Source organism: Crocodylus siamensis, chromosome 14, assembly GCF_052110815.1.
Source record: "Crocodylus siamensis isolate JL-2025a chromosome 14, ASM5211081v1, whole genome shotgun sequence".
Taxonomy (NCBI): Eukaryota; Metazoa; Chordata; order Crocodylia; family Crocodylidae; genus Crocodylus; species Crocodylus siamensis.
In genome coordinates, this window is record NC_143408.1 from 26,355,784 (window position 1) to 26,372,840 (window position 17,057).

General features: G+C 62.0%; 2 protein-coding genes and 1 pseudogene across 2 annotated transcripts; 2 read left to right on the plus strand and 1 right to left on the minus strand.

Moving 5' to 3' along the window:
• Positions 1-459: 459 nt before the first annotated feature.
• On the minus strand, positions 460-14,473 carry LOC149853523 (G protein-activated inward rectifier potassium channel 4-like). Its single transcript, XM_090027694.1, has 8 exons — positions 12,644-14,473; positions 11,568-11,722; positions 11,069-11,290; positions 8,751-10,686; positions 7,226-7,462; positions 5,810-6,087; positions 3,778-5,023; positions 460-1,604 (listed from the first exon to the last, which is right to left on the minus strand). Exons 5-8 carry the CDS (start codon positions 7,302-7,304, stop codon positions 1,237-1,239), a joined length of 1,971 nt encoding a protein of 656 aa, XP_089883820.1. The 5' UTR covers positions 7,305-7,462; positions 8,751-10,686; positions 11,069-11,290; positions 11,568-11,722; positions 12,644-14,473; the 3' UTR covers positions 460-1,236.
• LOC149853524 (U2 spliceosomal RNA) lies at positions 5,240-5,363 on the plus strand (annotated as a pseudogene).
• A 980-nt stretch (positions 14,474-15,453) lies between the features above and the next one.
• Positions 15,454-16,829, plus strand: CLDN25 (claudin 25). Its single transcript, XM_090027250.1, has one exon. It carries the CDS (start codon positions 15,738-15,740, stop codon positions 16,428-16,430), a length of 693 nt encoding a protein of 230 aa, XP_089883376.1. The 5' UTR covers positions 15,454-15,737; the 3' UTR covers positions 16,431-16,829.
• The last annotated feature ends 228 nt before the right edge of the window (positions 16,830-17,057 follow it).

The window sequence follows — 17,057 nt, forward strand, 5'->3', positions numbered from 1 at the left end:
CACCATCCAGCATGGCCAGGCTCACACAGTGGCTCTGGTCTGGCTCTCTCCAGCTGACCCACAGACTGCAAGGTTGTACTGCATGGCTGTGGGGACCTATCACCACCCGTCCCATGACATTTGCCATGGTTGAAAACCCAGTATCCAGAGATCATCAGCTTAAGTTGACCCTCTGCATTTCTAGAAGCCCGATTAAAATGGATGTGGCACGTGCCATGGCTGCCGTTACCTCCGGCAGGGGCGTTTGCCATAGCCCCATGCAGCTGTTGGGCGAGAGGAATGCCAGGCCTGGCAGGCAGAGAGGCAATGCACCCCCAGTCCTGCTGACATCGGGGATGCAACAGACGGCACCTCTGCAAACCATGTTCAGATTTTTAACAACGCCCTAACCAGATATCTGCCTGCCAGAGGTGATACACACACATATGCATGCATGCAAAATGCTGGTCTCCATTTTTTATGGGGCTTTAATCACCTGCTGGCTCGTAGGAGGCTTGGGTTCCCGGTGTCCTTATTACAAAAGCAGAACATTGCAAAAATAATTCATCTGAGTTGCAGCCGGGACTGTGAGAAGGACTGCGTGTGGGAGCTGGGGGTGACAGAGGACAGGGGCAGGGCCAGGGGCACCTGACACAGAGAGAGTGAGTTTCATATGGCACTGTCAGCACAAGACACTTCCACAGGAGTGCCCAGGCCGGGGCCAGGGGTACCGGGGCCAGGCACCCGCAGTATGCAAAGGGCGTGGCCTCAACCAAGGATGAAATGTCCGAAAGGGACAGAGGTGGACTCTGTGAACTAGCAGCTGTGGAGCACGGTTCCCCTGGCTGCAGCCTTCCCTGGGGCACCTCGAGCTGCAATAGCCCCGGCAGTGCACCAGCCTCAGAGCTGGGAGCCCAGGGCATTTTGCATGGGCAGCAGAGGCCAGGGGGCATGGCATTACCCTCCCAGGGGCCAGGGAGTTTCTTCCACTGCAAGTCAGTGACTGAGAAATGCCATGAACCAACCTTTTGGAGCCCCAAGGCTCCCACTCCACCGGCTCCCCACGGCCTGCTGCCCATGCCACACACAAGGACCTCTCCAGCCCAGAGTGAGCGGCCTCTGGGTGAAGGGTTTGGGGCACCCCTATGGCTGGGTAGCAGCCCGCCTTCCCTGGCCCACCCCCAAGCTCAGGGGGATGCAAAGCAGCAGGCTCCTTCCGGCTGGGGCCCCTCCTGCTGTGCCACGTTGGGGTGCAGCTTAGACACTGACGTCCTGGGCTTGGAGCTCGGAGCTCCTCTCCTCCATGATGTTGGGGATGTTGAGCCTGGCCAGGACGTCCTCACTGGGCCCCTCCCCTGGCAGGTCCTCAAGGAGCTCGGTGGAAACGCAGGGCTGCAACATATGGTCCCAGTAGAGGCTCAGGGTGGAGCGGTCCTGGTGCTCCATCTCCCTCATTTCATACATCTCCTTGGCACTGACCACCGGGGTCTGCACCTCAAAGGTCTTCTCGAAGCGGCTGTAGTCAACACGGAAAGCCCCCTTCTCCAGGGACATGCAGGGCTCGAATCGGTATCCCCAGAGGATCTCGTCCTCCACGTACGAAGTCCGGGCTTGACATGTCATCCCTGCAAGGGGAAGGAAGCAGATGCAGTCAGGACCATGAACCAGATGCATCGTGATGCCTGGAGAAAGGACACAGCCTTCCTGCCTGAGGGCATAGGACGGCCTCTACCTGGGGTCAGGAGAACGCTTCCTCGGGGACAGGCTGCATCATCCCTGGGTGCTGCCACAGTCAGAGGCTGGGTATGTAGGATGGTCTGGCCACCCCTGGCCACCCCGGTCTGCATCAAAGCACAAGGTCTGGTGGGGAAAGGGCACTGGAGCACAGGCGGAGCCCCGCACCACTGAGGCCTGTGGATTTGCAGTGATACCCACAGGAGCCCCTCCACGATTAGACTTGCACAGACAGCAACTGTCTGGGCACCTGGACCTAAAGCAAGACCGTGGGCTGACACGCGACCTCCACCCACGCTGGCTCCAGGTGTGGGGACTAGGAGGAACCCAACCCTCGTCTGCTCTCTCTGCGGTTGCAGAACAGGACCACTCTCACCCCAACGGCGATGCACGCTGGGGTTGCTGTCAGACTCCAGTGGCCCGACAGCATCTGCAGCGTCCCTCGCATCTGCAGTCATCTTCCCATACGTGTCACCATGACAAAAGGCAGAGTGGCCCCGAGGACCAGCCTTTGGGGAACAGCCCAGTGCTGGATGCAGCGCAGCCCTCCCCTACTGCTTTGCTACCATATTTTAAGTGGGCTCATCTCCCCTTGCAGAGGGTCCCTGCTCGAGGACTCTCCTCCCCAAGGCCATCACACCCGACTCTTGCAGGGTTTTGCTCTCAGGATGGGCTGCCCTGTGCTGAAAAGCAGCACAGCTCTTCCAGCCCTGTCCTTCCAGGGAGAGGATACCCCACCGTCCTCATGCAGGGTTGCCAGCTCCCCCACCAGCTCCTCACACAAGCCGGGTAGGAGATGCAAGGCAACCACTGTCCTTTCCCATCCTTTTTGCTGACTGTGGAAGCCAGAGAGAAGTGACCAGCAGGGGGAACCCAAAGTGGCTGCCTTGCCCAGAGCCCCCGGGCACTGCTGGATGGTGCCGCTGGGCCACGAGTCCAACCCTGCACTGAGGCAAGAGATGGAGACAGGATGGGCACTGCACAGAACTGGGGGAGGAGAAGAGAGGACGGGTCAAAAACATCACCCACCTGCATAGGGAAAAGGATGCTTCAAGGCCCACAGTGACAACCCCCCATGACCAGGGGAGGGACATGCCCTGTGCTGTCATCCCCCCACACCCCCACAGTCACCGTGTCCCCACACCTGCGTTGAGAAGGGAGAGCCTTTCACGTGCATAGAGCTGCCTGGGGGAACTGCTGGTAATGGGAAGAGAGCTGCGCCCGCCTGCACGTGCCACAGATCCCATGGACTTCCCTGCTCTTCGCCCAGGAGCAGCTGCATCCCAGAAGGGCCCATGTGTGTTTCCAGCACACGCCTCTCCCTTCGGAGGATGCCGGACACATGCTTTGCTCCCTGTGCTGTGAGCCGCCCAGGCTCTGCGTAGCAGCTTGTGCCAGGAGCTGCCTGGCCGGCTGGGTCCCGAGCACTTTCAAACACTCGGTCTGCAGATCACGACAGCACGTTATCCCAGCCTTGTGGGTTTTGCAGGGATTAAGAGCCATGCCAGGAGGGCAGAAGGGGCCACGGCACTCCCCACTGCATGGCAATGGGTGCACAGGGCTTCTTGCCCCCGGTTCCTGCCTCCTGCTGCCCTCGGGCAGGCCTGCAGGCTGACTCCTCACCTCGCGTGGTGCCAGGTGCCATGGATGGGCCTTCCCCGGCCCCTGCCACCCCTGCTTTGCTGAGCAAGAGGCTGACAGGTCAGGCCACTAGGCTCCTGATCCTCATCACCTCTCAGCTCTTCCTCTCCAAAGCACCTCACCAGCCACTGCGGCACAACTGCACAGCAGGCAGGGGCATGGGTTCTCCCTCCACAGGCTGCCCCACCAGTCCTAGAGAAGCTGAAGGAGGGATTAGAATACCCATTTTTCAGACTGGGTAAATTGAGGCACGAAGGGAAACAGAGGTTGGGGGCTCTAGAGCGATGCCAGCACTTCCTCTCCTCCAGCAGCTGTTACCCAGCAGTCTGGGAATTCACCTGGGTGTAACGTGTGCGGCCTGCGGCTCCAGGAGAGGGAACGCCATCCCACCCGCTGGGCCCCCTCCACCCCCAAAGCACTCACCCGTGGCTTCCACGATGCCCTCGAGGATCACGATGATTTCGAACTGTTCCCTCTTGAGCGACTCGGCTGACATGTCCCAGAAGGGGCTGTGGTCATTGATGACGTGGCAGATGATCTGCGGCTCGACCAGGAAGAGCCTGTCCTCACCCGTGTCGTAGCCCAGGTTCAGCTCTGACTGCTCCAGCGGGATGAACTCTCCTTCCTTGGTCTGCCTGGACTTGATCAGCTTGGCCCGGATCTTGGCGTCCACCATGTGGCTGTCCCGGAGGTCCCCGATGCGGAACATGAGGCAGAGCTTCTCATCCCGATGGGAGATGACGCACTGCTTGCTGAAGATTAAGGTCTGGGCACGCTTCTTGGGCCGGGAGATCTTGACAAACATGCAGCCCACCATGAGGGCGTCGATCATGGACCCGATGATGGACTGGATCATCAGCAGAATGACCCCCTCGACACAATTGGCCGTCACCATCCGGGAGCCGTAGCCGATGGTCCTCTGGCTTTCCACGGAGAAAAGTAAGGCAGAGAGGAAACTGTCCACGTTCTCGATGCAAGCCTTCCACTCGGGGTCTCCTATGTGGCTGACGTCGTCTCTGACCCAGACGTCGAAGAAATAGATGACGCCGAAGACCAGCCAGGTGGTGATGTAGCACATCATGAAGACGAAGAGGAACCAGCGGTACTTGAGGTCCACGATGGTGGTGAAGATGTCCGACAGGAACCTCTTCTTCTCCTGGATGCGGCCCAGGTTCACCTGGCACTTGCCCACCTTGGTCACGTAGCGCTGCCGCTGCTGCTTGTTGGACAAGCTGAACTGGCGGTCGTCGTCGATGAGCTTGCAGCGCCGGCTCTGGGACTTGTCTGAAGTGGGGATGGAGATGATGCTGCGGGTGGGTGTTTTGCTGCGTGCCGTGTTGGGGATGTTGGGCGCGCTGAGGGCATGCCGGGGGTACCACCGCGTGTTGATGTCCCGGAGCAGGGGCTGCGGCTCGTTGCGGGATGCCCGCCGGTACCTGGGCAGGTCCTCCGTGTTGATGGAGACGCTGGGGCGGTGCTTGGCGGGCGCAGCCGCCTCTGTGCCCATTGGCTCCATCGTGCTGAGCCTCCTTTGTGCAATGGAGCGGTCCTTGGGGCTGCAGGGCAGGGGCAGGAAGTGGGACGACAGGGCACTTCTCCTGGTGGTGGTGGAGTCCGGCAGCAGCTGGGCTTCCTCCGACAGCCCCGTGGGTATGGCCATCACTTCAGGCTAGGGGGGAGATGAGAACCGGTCAGCATCAAGCCACAGCCCTTCCTCCCCTTGGCCTGTCTCACCTGCACAAGCTGGAGTCTCCTTTGGGAGCGCCCGGCCCAGCAGGGTCCCGAGCCTGGCGGAGCCCGAGTGGGCTTCCCGCGGTTAGCAGCCATGACTCCCAACAGCCATGAGGCGAAGCAGCAGCAAAGCAGGAGCCTTACCCTGCAGCCTCTCCCTGCCTTCTGCTCATGTTGAGCAAATTCTTTTTGGTATTGGGTGGTGGAACCGGAGCGTGCTCCGTCCACTCCATGCATTGACCTGGTATTGCAGTGCTTCCAGGACCAGTGCAAAAAAAGACTCCCAACAGCGGGCTGACCCCCCCAGGACAAAGCCAGTCCCCACCCCAACCACCAGTCGGGGGGACACCAGAAGACGGGTCTCCATGAGAATGCTGCCATGAGCAGCAAGGGCACGCTGTCCTGGCCACCTCTGATGCTATGTATACAGCGCCCCTTGCCTCGGGCGTGCGTGGCTGGATTGCAGCCCCACCGGGTCAGGGCACCACCAGCAAAACCCAAAGCAGCAGGCTCCTGCGTCCAGCTGAACCAGCGGCAGGGGTGCCAAACGGAGATGCTCCTCCACCCCATGCCCTGGCTCTGGAGCCGATGCCCTGGCAGCATGTCCCCACCCTGCCCGGAGCCACCTGGACTCACCAGGGCGGCTATGGGAAGCAGGGCAGGAGCAGGGTCCAGTGGGCCGTGACGCCATGCCCACCCCCTAGCACGAGGCCGGCAGCCCTACCTTCTGCGGGAAGGTGCCGTAGCGGCTGGTGTCGGTCGGGGGCCGGGGCAGGTAGGCCAGCATGTGCTTGGCCGTAGGCGTCTGCGCCGGGGGGATGGATTTCCGGCGGCTCCGGGACTCCTCGTACGTCAGCCGGCAGCTGCCCACGTCGTTGTGCACGCAGAGGCTGTTGTCCTGCCGCAGCTCCATGTTGCTGCTGGTGACGGGCAGCACCATGGCTGAGCCTGGCGGGCGGGCGGGCCTAGCCCAGCGCTTTGCACCTTCGCCAGGGAGGAATCCTGCCCGGGGAAACACCAAGAGGAGGCTTAGGTTAGCTGGGGGGCTCCCTAATGAAGGCACCTTGCCATCCACAGAGCCGGGCTCCTCCTGCCAGGCTGGGGAGGCAGTCAAGGTCCTTCACCAGCCTCCAGTCTGGCCTGCAAGGACGTGTGGCTGCAGGCAGCTCAGTCCCTGAGACTGACCGGCGCTGTCTGCTTGCAGGGGCCATGCTGCCTGCATAGGCACACATTGTTTAAAGCCCCTGGACCCATATGCAGAGCTACTGGGGAGCTCAGGCTTTATGTCTGATGCCAAGTAGCCCTGGTCACTATACCTGCCACATGCTTCATCAATCCCACAGCACCTACCAGCCCACGCAGCTCCTGCGGGAGATGGCTGTCTCTGCATTATACGCGGGGACCTGAGGCACAGAGAGAGCAAGCAACTTGCCCAAGGTCACTGGGGGAGTCTGTGGCAGAGCTGGGTCCTAGTCCCAAGCACTTGAGCCAGCCCCGCAGCAATCTGGTGAATTGACCCCTCTAACACTTGGAGACCTCGAAGGGGAGGGTTTTCTTTGGGGGTGCACTGTATCTAACACGGGCCAAGCACTTTTAAGACCTAACACTCGTCACCGGTGTAATCTCATGCCTGACTGCTGCAGAGACACCAGGTTCTGCCGCCAGGATGGGCAGCCCTGCGGTGGACGCTCCTGCTGTTATTAAGGAGCAAAACAGCCCGCACCGCTATTAGATCACAGCAGAACCGGGTGGCACTTACTCAGTTTGGGGCTGGGCCTGTGTGGACATTTGTACACCCACCTCCCACTGCCCTGCTCCAGTAACACCGCAGAGCACCTGCATCGCGGTACAGCAGGAGGAAGCCAAGGCCTGGCCGAGCTGCAGGCTTTTTCATTAGCACAGCAGCAGCACCCTGTGCCGGATCCAGATGCAATGTGAGCTGAGGGCAGGGTGGGATTAGCATAGCCGGACGCAAATCCCTGAAAATGACTCCGGGCAGCTCATCGCTTCCTGTGATTGCTTTGGCAGAGGGGGAAGGAAACCAAAGGGACGGGCCAGCTGCAAAGGTTTTGCACCAAGCCACTGGGCTGTGTAGGAGACAGCTCCACGGATGGAGAGCAGCACCAGGCCCTTCACCCACCTCGTGGTGCCAAAAGAGCCTCAGCGCTTTGTCTCGGGAGGGCTCGCCACACTGCAGGTGTCACAATGCATATCTTCATAGAAAGGGAAGTTGGATGCGGCCCAAAACACTACTTAGAAATGCAAACGCCGCCAGGGGCGTCTCCGCGGGCTGGCAGGATCCTGAGCCGTGCGCCGTGGCTGCTGCGTCTCCCCTGATCTCCCCTCCACCTGGGGCCGGGTGCTCCAGGCTGGATGCCTGCCAGGCACAGAAGCCTCTTTGTCAGAACCGGTTTCCAGAACGAGTGTCAACACGGATCGGCGCGGCTTGTGGTCTGGCACCGCAGCTCCCTGCCCCCCGCCAGCGAGGCCCGCGTCCGGCCCCTGGCACCACCGTCGCAACACCCCGGCAGGCAGGGAAACATCACAGGCCCCGCGTGCCAGGGGGACTTCAGGAGGGAGGGAAGGGCGTCATGGCTTGCAGGTGGCGTTCGGGACCTGCACAGAGCGCCACGGTCCCAGCCAGAGCTACGTGGCAATGGCTGAGGCTTCGTGGGGGGCCTTAGCAGCTGGGACTTGCAAGCACCTTGCCCACGACTGGGGTCCGGGCCCGTGACCCGGTGACCGTGAGACAATGGGGCAGCTACTGTGGATCAGCTGGCGAGCAGTCAATCTCCATCCTCTTTTATCGCATGGGAAACCTTCGACCTACGGGAGCCTCCAGCCGCTGGGCAAAAGCCTGAGCATCGGTAGAGCTGCCACCCAAGTGTCTTGCTCCTGGGAGACGGCCTCTGCCCTCTCCCAGGAATGGGAAACGGGGGATAGTTTCCCCTGTAATTCACAACGTGCTGGGGTGGGTGAATGCAGGCTGCCGGGACAACGTAGGGGGATGTTTTCCAACTGCTGTCCCACAGCTCTGGGGCTGGGGCCTGGGGATGCGCCTCGCTGCCGTGGCAGGGGCAGCCTGCATTAAGATAATGGGGTTAAGGCCGATCAGAGCCGTGTAGCCGTGTTTGGTTACGCTGCCATAGCAGATGGCTAAGCCAATTACCTGCTATAATAGCATTGTGCAGGGAGAGGGGCAGGTCCTTTCCGTGGGCACGGCCGCTCAGCCTTCACTGGTGATGCCCGGGGCTCTGCCAGCTGCCCGGAGAGTGGGAAAGGCTGCCCCTCTCCGGCAGACCCTGCCTGGCAAAAGCCCCTACGATAACGTGCTGGTTGCTGGAAGGAGCAGGCTGGAGGCAGAGCAATGCCTCCAGCAATGAAGGGACAGGCGCAGGGAAAGACCCCTTCCCAGTGAGACTGGGGTGGGCATCCCGTGATGAGTTACCGGCCCGATCCGGCTCAGAGGTGTATGCCCCATTCCCGTCAGGGCAGTTGGGTCTCACAGGACTCAGCCAGGGGTTGCTCTCCCTTCTTATTAGTTGGATGAGCAGTAGCTTATGGGCCATCTCCTCCCGGAGACCCCTTCTCCCATCCCACGCTCAGGCACAATCATCAACCGGCCACAAGACTCCACGGGGGAGCTGGCAGCTGTGCACACCCACCGGTCGTGAGGCAGCTCGGCTTGGTTGAACCTGCCAGGGATGAGTCCGTCGTACAGGCAAGGCCAGGGCGCTGGTCTGAGCTGGAGCCGGGGGCAAGTGCCGCCAGGAGCACCACTGCTGGGTAAACTGAGCCCACTCCCCTGCTTGCAAACCAGCCGGGCGCCTGGCAGCCATCACGGGAGGAACTGCAGGAACATGAGCCAGCCTGTGGGCTGCTTGCAATGCCTGGGGAGAAAGCTGTGCAACAGGGGCACTCGAATGGTGCCTGCTTCTCTCCCCTGAATGCAGGGGCTGAGCTTGTGTGACCCCCGCGGTCTCCTACCATTAATGGTGCTCAGCCTTCAAGACTGAAACGGTCCCTTCAAGGAGAAGCGCCTGGGCGAGGTTCAATAAAAAAGGGGGAATGAGGCCCTGGAGATGGCACCCAAGCCCCTGCGGCACCTCTCCCCCATCCTGGGCTGGGGCTGATCTGCTGCCTTAATCGCTGCCCTGCTCCTGCCCGTAGAGACCTGGCGTGTGGCTCTCACAGGCCCATGCGGGAGGGGAGGAGACCTCCGCTCAGCTGAGCTGCATTTGCAGCAGAAACAGAGGCAAAAGACAGTGCTTTCCAAAAGGGTGGAGGGGATTTAGGAACACAGGCCCTGCCACGGGGGTGTAGGAGCACTCCTGCGCAACCCCCTCTAAACTCAGGACTCTTCTGGGGTTAGGAACTCTTTTAGCATCCCACGAAACTGGTCCTGTCACCCCACCCATGCCCAGATCCCTCTCCTAACCATGTGTGCTGTTCCTGCAACAGGCCACGCGCATGCTGGTGGAGCACGTAGTATGCAGCTGAACATGCCCATGTGCACGTGCACACCCATGCACACACAGCTCAGGCCTCGTGGAAGTGGCCAGCACAGCTCCCCTCCCAGATGGCCTCCTCTCTGCAGTGCAACTACCAACCGCCGTGCACCAGCCTTGCACTCGCGCTGCCTCGGGAGGTGTCACTGCCAGTCGGCCGTGCCCAGCGCGTAACCGCTGTAGCAACGCCAGTGCCCAGCGCAGCCAGCGACCGGCACAGCCTGGGCAGGACAATGGCCCTGGATGCCTTGTCCGGCCACTGCCTTGCCCTGTGGCCATGGGCAAGCCCCGCATCTCTTTCCAGACCTGTTTCTCCTCCCAGCCTTGGTTTGGCAAGTCCTTCAGAGCAGGGCCCATCTTTGCAATGGGGCGCTGGGCACAGCTGGGGCACCTGGGAGCAACTCCTCCCCGCAAGGGCTAACAGGGAGCTGCCTGGTTAGCCTTCCCATTATGCAGCCCCTGCCTGTGGCACCAGCAAAAGCCACCCACAAGGCTGGGTCCCTCCTGGAGGGCAGGACCTTGGGTCTCCTTAGGAGTGTCGCACAGTATTTGTGACTGCTCCTCGCCAGACGCCGGCGGCGAATCGCTGCACGGGCAGCACACGTGTGAGCGGCAGGCCGAGTCCCTGGGGCAGTGCCGTTGCTCTGCTTTTGTGGCAGCTCCAGCCGCCCCGCCAGAGAAGCAGCCAGGTGCAAGGACATCGCTGCCAGGGCAAGGGGCGCTGGGCTGGGCTGTCCGAGATGCACGTGGCTGCCCTGGGCAGAGCTGGATGGAGCCTGGCTGTGTTGGGCCCAGCAGAGCTCCCCCTTCACCTTGCTTGCTGCAAAGAGAAGCAGCTCAGCTCCGCACCCCGCACCAAGCGCTGAGCCCTCCTGCCTTTACTACAAACACCCCTGCGATGCCCCCTCCCTGAGCCGGCATCACCCACCTTGCTCCTTCCACCCCGTCTGAGACGCATCTACAGTGGGGAACCCAGCGGCACGCCGGGCTGGGACGGGAATCCTGGTGCCGCTCAGCTGGCAGCTCCCTTGCCCGCTCGGCTTGCAGCATCAGGCTCAATCCCAGCGAACGACGTGCTCGTGGTGCCGCGTCCCTGGAAGTCCGGCCCGGAAAGTCAGTGCTGCCGCCTGCTGCGCAGAGCCGTGCACCCAGGCCTCTCACCACAGCACCCGCCGCCGGGGCACAGGGGAAGCTGCGAGGCCAGCCCGTGTACAGCGCCGTGCGCGTCCTGGAGCGCTCCAGGCCCTCCCACCAAGGGCAGAGACGGAGCAGCCGGAGGCTTCTTGGTTCGGCTCCGAGACCCCCAGCCAGGCCCGGGGACCTGCTGCCGTGCGGAGCCGCCAACCGCTCTGCTTCAGCCCCGCAGCAGAAGACAAAACGCCGGTTTTCCTGAGAGAGCGGTTCTGGCCCCAGAGCCCCCTCGGGCTGACGTCGGCCAGGGGAACCGCTGCTGCGACCGCGCGTAACGCACCTACCTCATCGCGCCCGCCACGGCAGGGGCCGCGATCCCCCCCGGGGCCGACACCGCTCCCGCCGGCGGGCCCAGCACCATCTGAAGCCTTGGCCCCGGCCTAGCGCTCGGGGTCCCGTCCACCGCCAGGCATCTTCCCATTCATCCTGGCGGCAAATCCCCTCCTGGCCCGCATGGCTGGAGCTTATGGGAGGGCCAAGGAGCACGGCGGCCGCCTCCAATCCTGCTGTGGGAGAAGAAGGTCACCCGTTAATCTTCCTCAATGACACGCAGAATTACCTCAGGATGATTTAATCAGGGAGGCTCGGGCAAGGGGGAGCCGCGCCGCCTTGGAGACGCCGGCGCCTGCAGAGTTAATTTCCCAACGCTTCTGCTGCGGCAGGCAGGAGGGATCCCCCTTTCCAGCTCCAGCCCGAGCCCGAGCCCTGCTGAACCTCCCAGGAGCCGAGGAGGAGGAAGGGGGATGGCTGGAGGGAGAGCCCCCGGCTTGCTTAGGTCCTTACCGAGGAGGCCCAAGCTCAGAGCAAATGCTCTCCTTCCCTCATCGCAGGGCAGCTGCCAGCAGCACTCACGGAGGGGACGTGGCACTCCTGCCACCACCACGGGTCGTTTGGTGCAGAGACTGCTGTTGTTGCACCCGCAGCACGTGTACAACAGGCTGCAAGGAGAGAGGCAACCAGGGGCACCCGCTGCAAGGAGCCGCTGGCCCGTGCATCATGTACACCCAGGTCTAACGTGGCCTTGCTCCCGCTCCTCCCTCTAGGTCCCACTCCCCGGACAGGGCCACGATCCTGCTGCTGCACTGGCAGCAATCGGGCTGCAATGGAGTCGATGGAAAACCCCTCCCTGCCGCGCCGTGAACGGAGCTGCTAGAGGCAGCCACATGCCCCTGTTAAAGCTGGTTCCCTGCTGAGGGGAGGTTTAAAATAGCCCGGGTAGCCCCCAGGGTATAAATACCCACTTAGCCGCAGCCTGTGGGGTGTGAGGCCTCCAAACACAAGCGGCTTCGTCTCGCTTGGGGATCCAGGGCTCAGGGTGGTAGATTCAGCTCCCCATGACAGGCCGGGTCGGGAAAGGGGGGCAGTTCCCCTCCTAGGTGCACGCTGCATCCCCGGGATGAGGGAGCGCAGCAGCCTGCTACGTGCGGGCTGGGAGCGCCGTGCCCCGAGGCGGCGGGGGGACGTGCGACCTCGGCCGCCCCTTCAAATTCCAGCAGCCAGAAGCTCCCGTCCCCTCCGGGGGTGGCCGGGAAGCGAAGGGGTGGCCAGCTCGGGCTGGTGCCCAGGCGTCCCCCCTCCGAACAGCCGTGAGCCATGCTCGCGGGGCCTGGGGCAGGCCAGGCGGGCTTGCAGCACGAAGGAGAGTGCTTGGGGTGATGGCAGAGGCTGGCCCCTTCTTCCCTTCCCCTGGGGCTGGGCACAGGCGTGCCCTGGCAGGACCTGCCGCCTGGCAAAATGCCCTGGGCAGCTCACATAGGGCGAGACGTGCCCATTGTCTGCATCCTGGAGAGGCTGAGTCAGCCCCCGGCCGCCCCGGTGGGCCACAGCCCGGAGCCAGCCGTAGGGAGAGGAACGCCGACCTTGCAAACACCGCGCTGCCCCGGCCCCTTGTCCGGGGGGGTGGCGGGGAGACGCCGGCCTCGCTGCCAGCCAGGGCTGACGTTCCTGTGATCACAAGCGGAGCAGAACACCTTGCCCGACACGTCAGCACTGAGGTTTCGCTCGGGAGCTTCATCATCCTGCTGCCTTTGATCTGTCAGGCAGAGCGCAGGAGAAGGCAGAGCTCCCACAGCCACCCAGACCATGCCCCGGGCACGGGGGGGCGCAGCCAGTCTGGGCAGCCTCTCTCCTCGGGACACCCCGAGGGGACAGGCCTTGGCAGCACGTCAGGAAGGCAGAGCCCTTTCCCCTCCCCATTTGGCCTAAAGCTCTGCAGAGAGCACGGATCCCGGCCTCCGCTCCTCCCTTAGCAGCGCTCGGCTGGTCCTGGCACCATTGCAGCTGCCAGCTCCTCCGAAAGGTCTCGACCGAGCTGAGCTGCCCCATCGCTGGCCGCACTGGCTCTCGCGGGGCTGGCAGCAAAGCTCGGCTTGGGCCATGGTGCTCATCGCTGCAATGTGGGGGTATCCCGTGTGCCCCGCCGCCTCCAGCCATGGGGCGTGAGCCCCGCATGCCGAGCCCAGCTCTGCCATGGACGTGGCTTCGACCACGGCCGTGCCAGCCCCGCGGCTCCCAGGAGGAGGATGCCGTAATTCGCCGGCCTTGCCCCGCAATCTCCTTCTTGATAACAAAGCGGGCAGATGAGGGAGGGATTAGGCACTAATCCCCCCCATAAAGATGAAATTCCCCAAGCCTGACATGGTGTTCCCTCTGCGTGTCTGGGCACGGAGCAACAGCTGGCCAGGCCGGGTCGCCAGGCGCCTCGGGAGCCCCCACGAGCCTTCAGTGCCACGGGGTCATCTTCCTCTCCCCGCAGCGGGGTCTGCAGGGGTCGTGTCCCGGCTCCGCCACGGCTCCTTGGCCTGTTCTGCGCCTTATCTGTGTCCCGGACTCTCCATCGCTGGGAGGAGATAGCAGCTCAGCCCAGCCTGTGGGGTTATCGCTGGGGGAACGTGTACAAAGCACTTTCTGAGGATGCACGGGGCCACGTCAGGGCTAAGTCCAGAGAGTCTGTTGCAATGGGTGAGGGTTTGGGGGGTCTTGCGCCTGCCCCAGAAGCCCCCCACGCTGAGTCCCTCCTGCTGTCATGCCTGGCCCTGGCTGCACGATGAGGGGTTTCCAGTGCCAAACGTTTGCTCCTTGGGTCTCTGGGAAGGAGGCAGGGAAGAGGGATGTCTCCCACAAGCACCAGCATCTGCTGCCCTGAGCTCCTCTCCTCCTCAAGCCCAGCAGATACAAGCCGCTCACCACAGGCTCTGGAAGGTGCTGGCCCAGCGCAGGGGGCACCTTTGCCTTCACCTCCAGCACAACGGGCCCCTCCTGGGGAGAGCGGCTCGGCCAAAGATCCTTCCCCGTGCGGGCCTGGACATGACGCTGGCTGCCTCGCAAGAGGGCTGCTATGTTGGAGACGGATCGGGGAGCTGGCTTGCGGATGCGACGAGTGGCAGCTTCCCCGGATCCAGCTCCATCCCCCACCGGCCGTGGGCCTTGGGCCACCGCGACAGCTTCGTGGGGGTCAGGTCTCCGGTCCCTGTAGCAGCTGGTCTGGGGTGATGGAGCCAGGACCACCCCGCGCAGGCGGCGCAGGTTAATTCCCTCCTGCCTGTGAAAGGGCCTTGAGCCCCAGCATGGGACGGGAAAGCACCTCGTGCCACCGCGGCGCCTGCGTTAAGAGGGCTGCGCAGCCAGCGACCTTCCCACGGAGGCCTGCCCTCCATGCTGGGACCGTGGGGCCCGATGCACCCCCTCGGGGTCCTGCTCCGTGGAGACGTGTTTCGGGACGAGCGACCTGCCAGGAGGGGCGAGTGGGAGGGGGCCGGGGGATCTGGCTCCAGCCCTCTGCCAGCCCCCTCCCCACCCAGCCTCGCGCTCCTGCGGCTGCCAATCCGCCGGTGGCGCTTTCCCTGCCAAGCCCAGCCTCTCACCTCAGGGGTCCTGAGGCCTGGGGGATTGGCGTGTTTAGTGCTTAACCCTCTTGTGCGCGGCGGGACGGGCGTCATCGGTATTGTCTTCATCTGTCAGCACCGGGGCAGCCAGGCCCTCCTCTCCCCGCAGGGCCTTTTCTCCAGCCAACACCCTCCGACGTGCGCGCCTGAACGGCCTCAGTGCCACGGCCCTGCCTCGCCTCGCCTTTCCCCCTGCACACAAGCCCCCTGCTTCCCCAGGTCTCCATCCCTGCCTCCTCTTCCTCCCGCTGGCTCATTGCTGCAGCTCCCCTGCGCTTTCCCCCGCCCTCCCCTGCTGCCCCGCACCTTCTGCGCCGGCTGGGACCGAGTTGGGCGGGCAAGGCAGGTGGGAACGCGGCTGTAACCACTACCCCTGCAAGTGCCCACCCGCACCAGGGCGCCGCCCAGCCTGAGCCAACAACCCAACGAGTGCCACGCAGCCCGGGGCACGAGGCTCGGGAGCGGGAGGCACCGGGGCATCCCCTCCCACCCGGCCTCTCACAAGCAACAAGCAGGAGACTCCAGCGGGCTGCAGGGGAACAGCTCAGCCGCACTTCGGAGCTGCTCGGGGTTGCAGCTTTGTGTCGCGGCCGGGGCAGGAAAACCACGCTGCGTGGGCCTTGGCGACAGGCCCCCCTGCAGAAGCTGCAAAGTGCTGCGCACACCGAGATATTGGCTGATGAGCTTTGATAGATCGCTTCCCTAGCATTGAATTTCAGCTCCTCGTGTACCTCGTATTTCCTGCCTAGCCAGGACTACTTACGGACCCTTTTTTTTTTTTTTTTTTTAAATACAGTAAAACCAACAAGACATGAAATGATTGTGGCCACACCCAGGAATTAGTGGTATAAGCTTGAATTTTCCCCACGCTGTTCCTCAGAAAGCTAGAAACAAATAGCAGCTCTCTGTCAATAGCCCGGCCACTGAAAACAGCACATTCATGGAAATCCACACCATAAATACACAGCTCCAAAAGCGTTAATACCAAAAGCTTCTGCTCCAGCACCTCAGCTTATCTCAGCCCCGCCAGCGGCGGAGCCGGGGCACAGATTACAGACGCAGCGCTAGCATGGCTTGGAGCTGCAACAGGAAAGTTCAGCTGAGTGGCATGTTTCTCTCGCTCTTCGGGTGGGTCTCGTCCTGTGTCACCACGTACGCGCCGCTCTGGAAGAACCTCAACTTGGACTTAAACGAACTGGAGATCTGGAACATGGGGCTCTGGCAGGTCTGCATCATCCAGGAGGAAGGCGCCATGGAGTGCAAAGCCTACGACTCTTTCCTGGCGCTGCCGCTGGACCTCCGGGTATCCCGGATCCTGATGTGCCTCTCCAACGGGCTGGGGCTCCTGGGGTTCGTGCTCTCCAGTGTCGGGCTGGACTGCTGGAAGCCCTGGGAAGACAAGCCGGAGCTAAGGAAACGCCTGGTGTGTTTCGGAGGGGCCATTTTTGGCATGTCCGGAATCGTGACCCTCACCCCCGTTTCCTGGGTTGCCTATAACACGGTGCTCGAGTTCTGGGACGAGACCATCCCAGAAATCGTCCCGCGGTGGGAATTTGGGGAGGCGATGTTCCTGGGCTGGTTTGCTGGATTTTTCCTCGTGGTGGGGGGGCTGCTCCTTCTCTGCTCCCCCTGCGTGGGAAGGACTGAGATGCCAGCAAAACCATCAGCAGCTCGTCACGAAGCGGCCAGGATCCAGCGCCCGGCCAGGATGCCACATTGGAGCCACCCCATACATCCCAAAAACGCCGACCTGGTAATCTAGGACTCTCAGCACAGAATTGTGTACAGGTACTGGCCCTCGCGATCCCAGAGCCAGTTCCCATAATGTTTTACAGGATGATTTGCTTATGCATAAGACAGTGTCGCAAATCTTCTTTCCTTCCTCTGTGTGTTTAACTTTTAAGAGAGTAACAGCTTTTTTCTGCCACACTTGCAAACTGAGCCTAGCATTATAAAGCCACCCAGGGGGAACCCAGAGCAGTAAACAGCACTTCACATGCCTATCCCCATGTACCCTATAGCCTGTCACTGATTACACTCAAAATTTCCGATGGTTGCGAATGTATTGATTGTAACGACTGTGCACAGTTTTGAAAGTTCCCTCTTTCACTGTCCGTTGCATAGCGATGTATTCCAAATAAATTATTCAAGTAAAGAGCGACATGTTTTTGTAGTCTGGAGAAGTCCCTGTGTCGGGAACAGACCGTAAAGAGAATATTGTAGCTGCAGGAGCAATGCTGCCATAGGGTGTATCTTGCTTCATTTAGTGAGAAAGAAAAAAAAAATTGCTTGATATCAAAAACTAGATTTGTTGAGCCCAGGAAGGGTGCCAGGCCCGCGGCAGCGCTGCACTCAGTGAGATCGTGAAGTATCGCAGGCTCTCAATTAG

Bases quoted from the DNA above. Each gene is read 5' to 3' on its own strand.
- LOC149853523 (XM_090027694.1), bottom strand. From the start codon at position 7,304: ATGAAGATATGCATTGTGACACCTGCAGTGTGGCGAGCCCTCCCGAGA. The intron at 6,088-7,225 runs GTGGGTGAAGGG...TTCCCCGGGCAG, and splicing joins GGCTCTTTTGGCACCACGAG to GATTCCTCCCTGGCGAAGGT. The intron at 5,024-5,809 runs GTAGGGCTGCCG...TCTCCCCCCTAG, and splicing joins ACGGCACCTTCCCGCAGAAG to CCTGAAGTGATGGCCATACC.
- CLDN25 (XM_090027250.1), top strand. From the start codon at position 15,738: ATGGCTTGGAGCTGCAACAGGAAAGTTCAGCTGAGTGGCATGTTTCTC.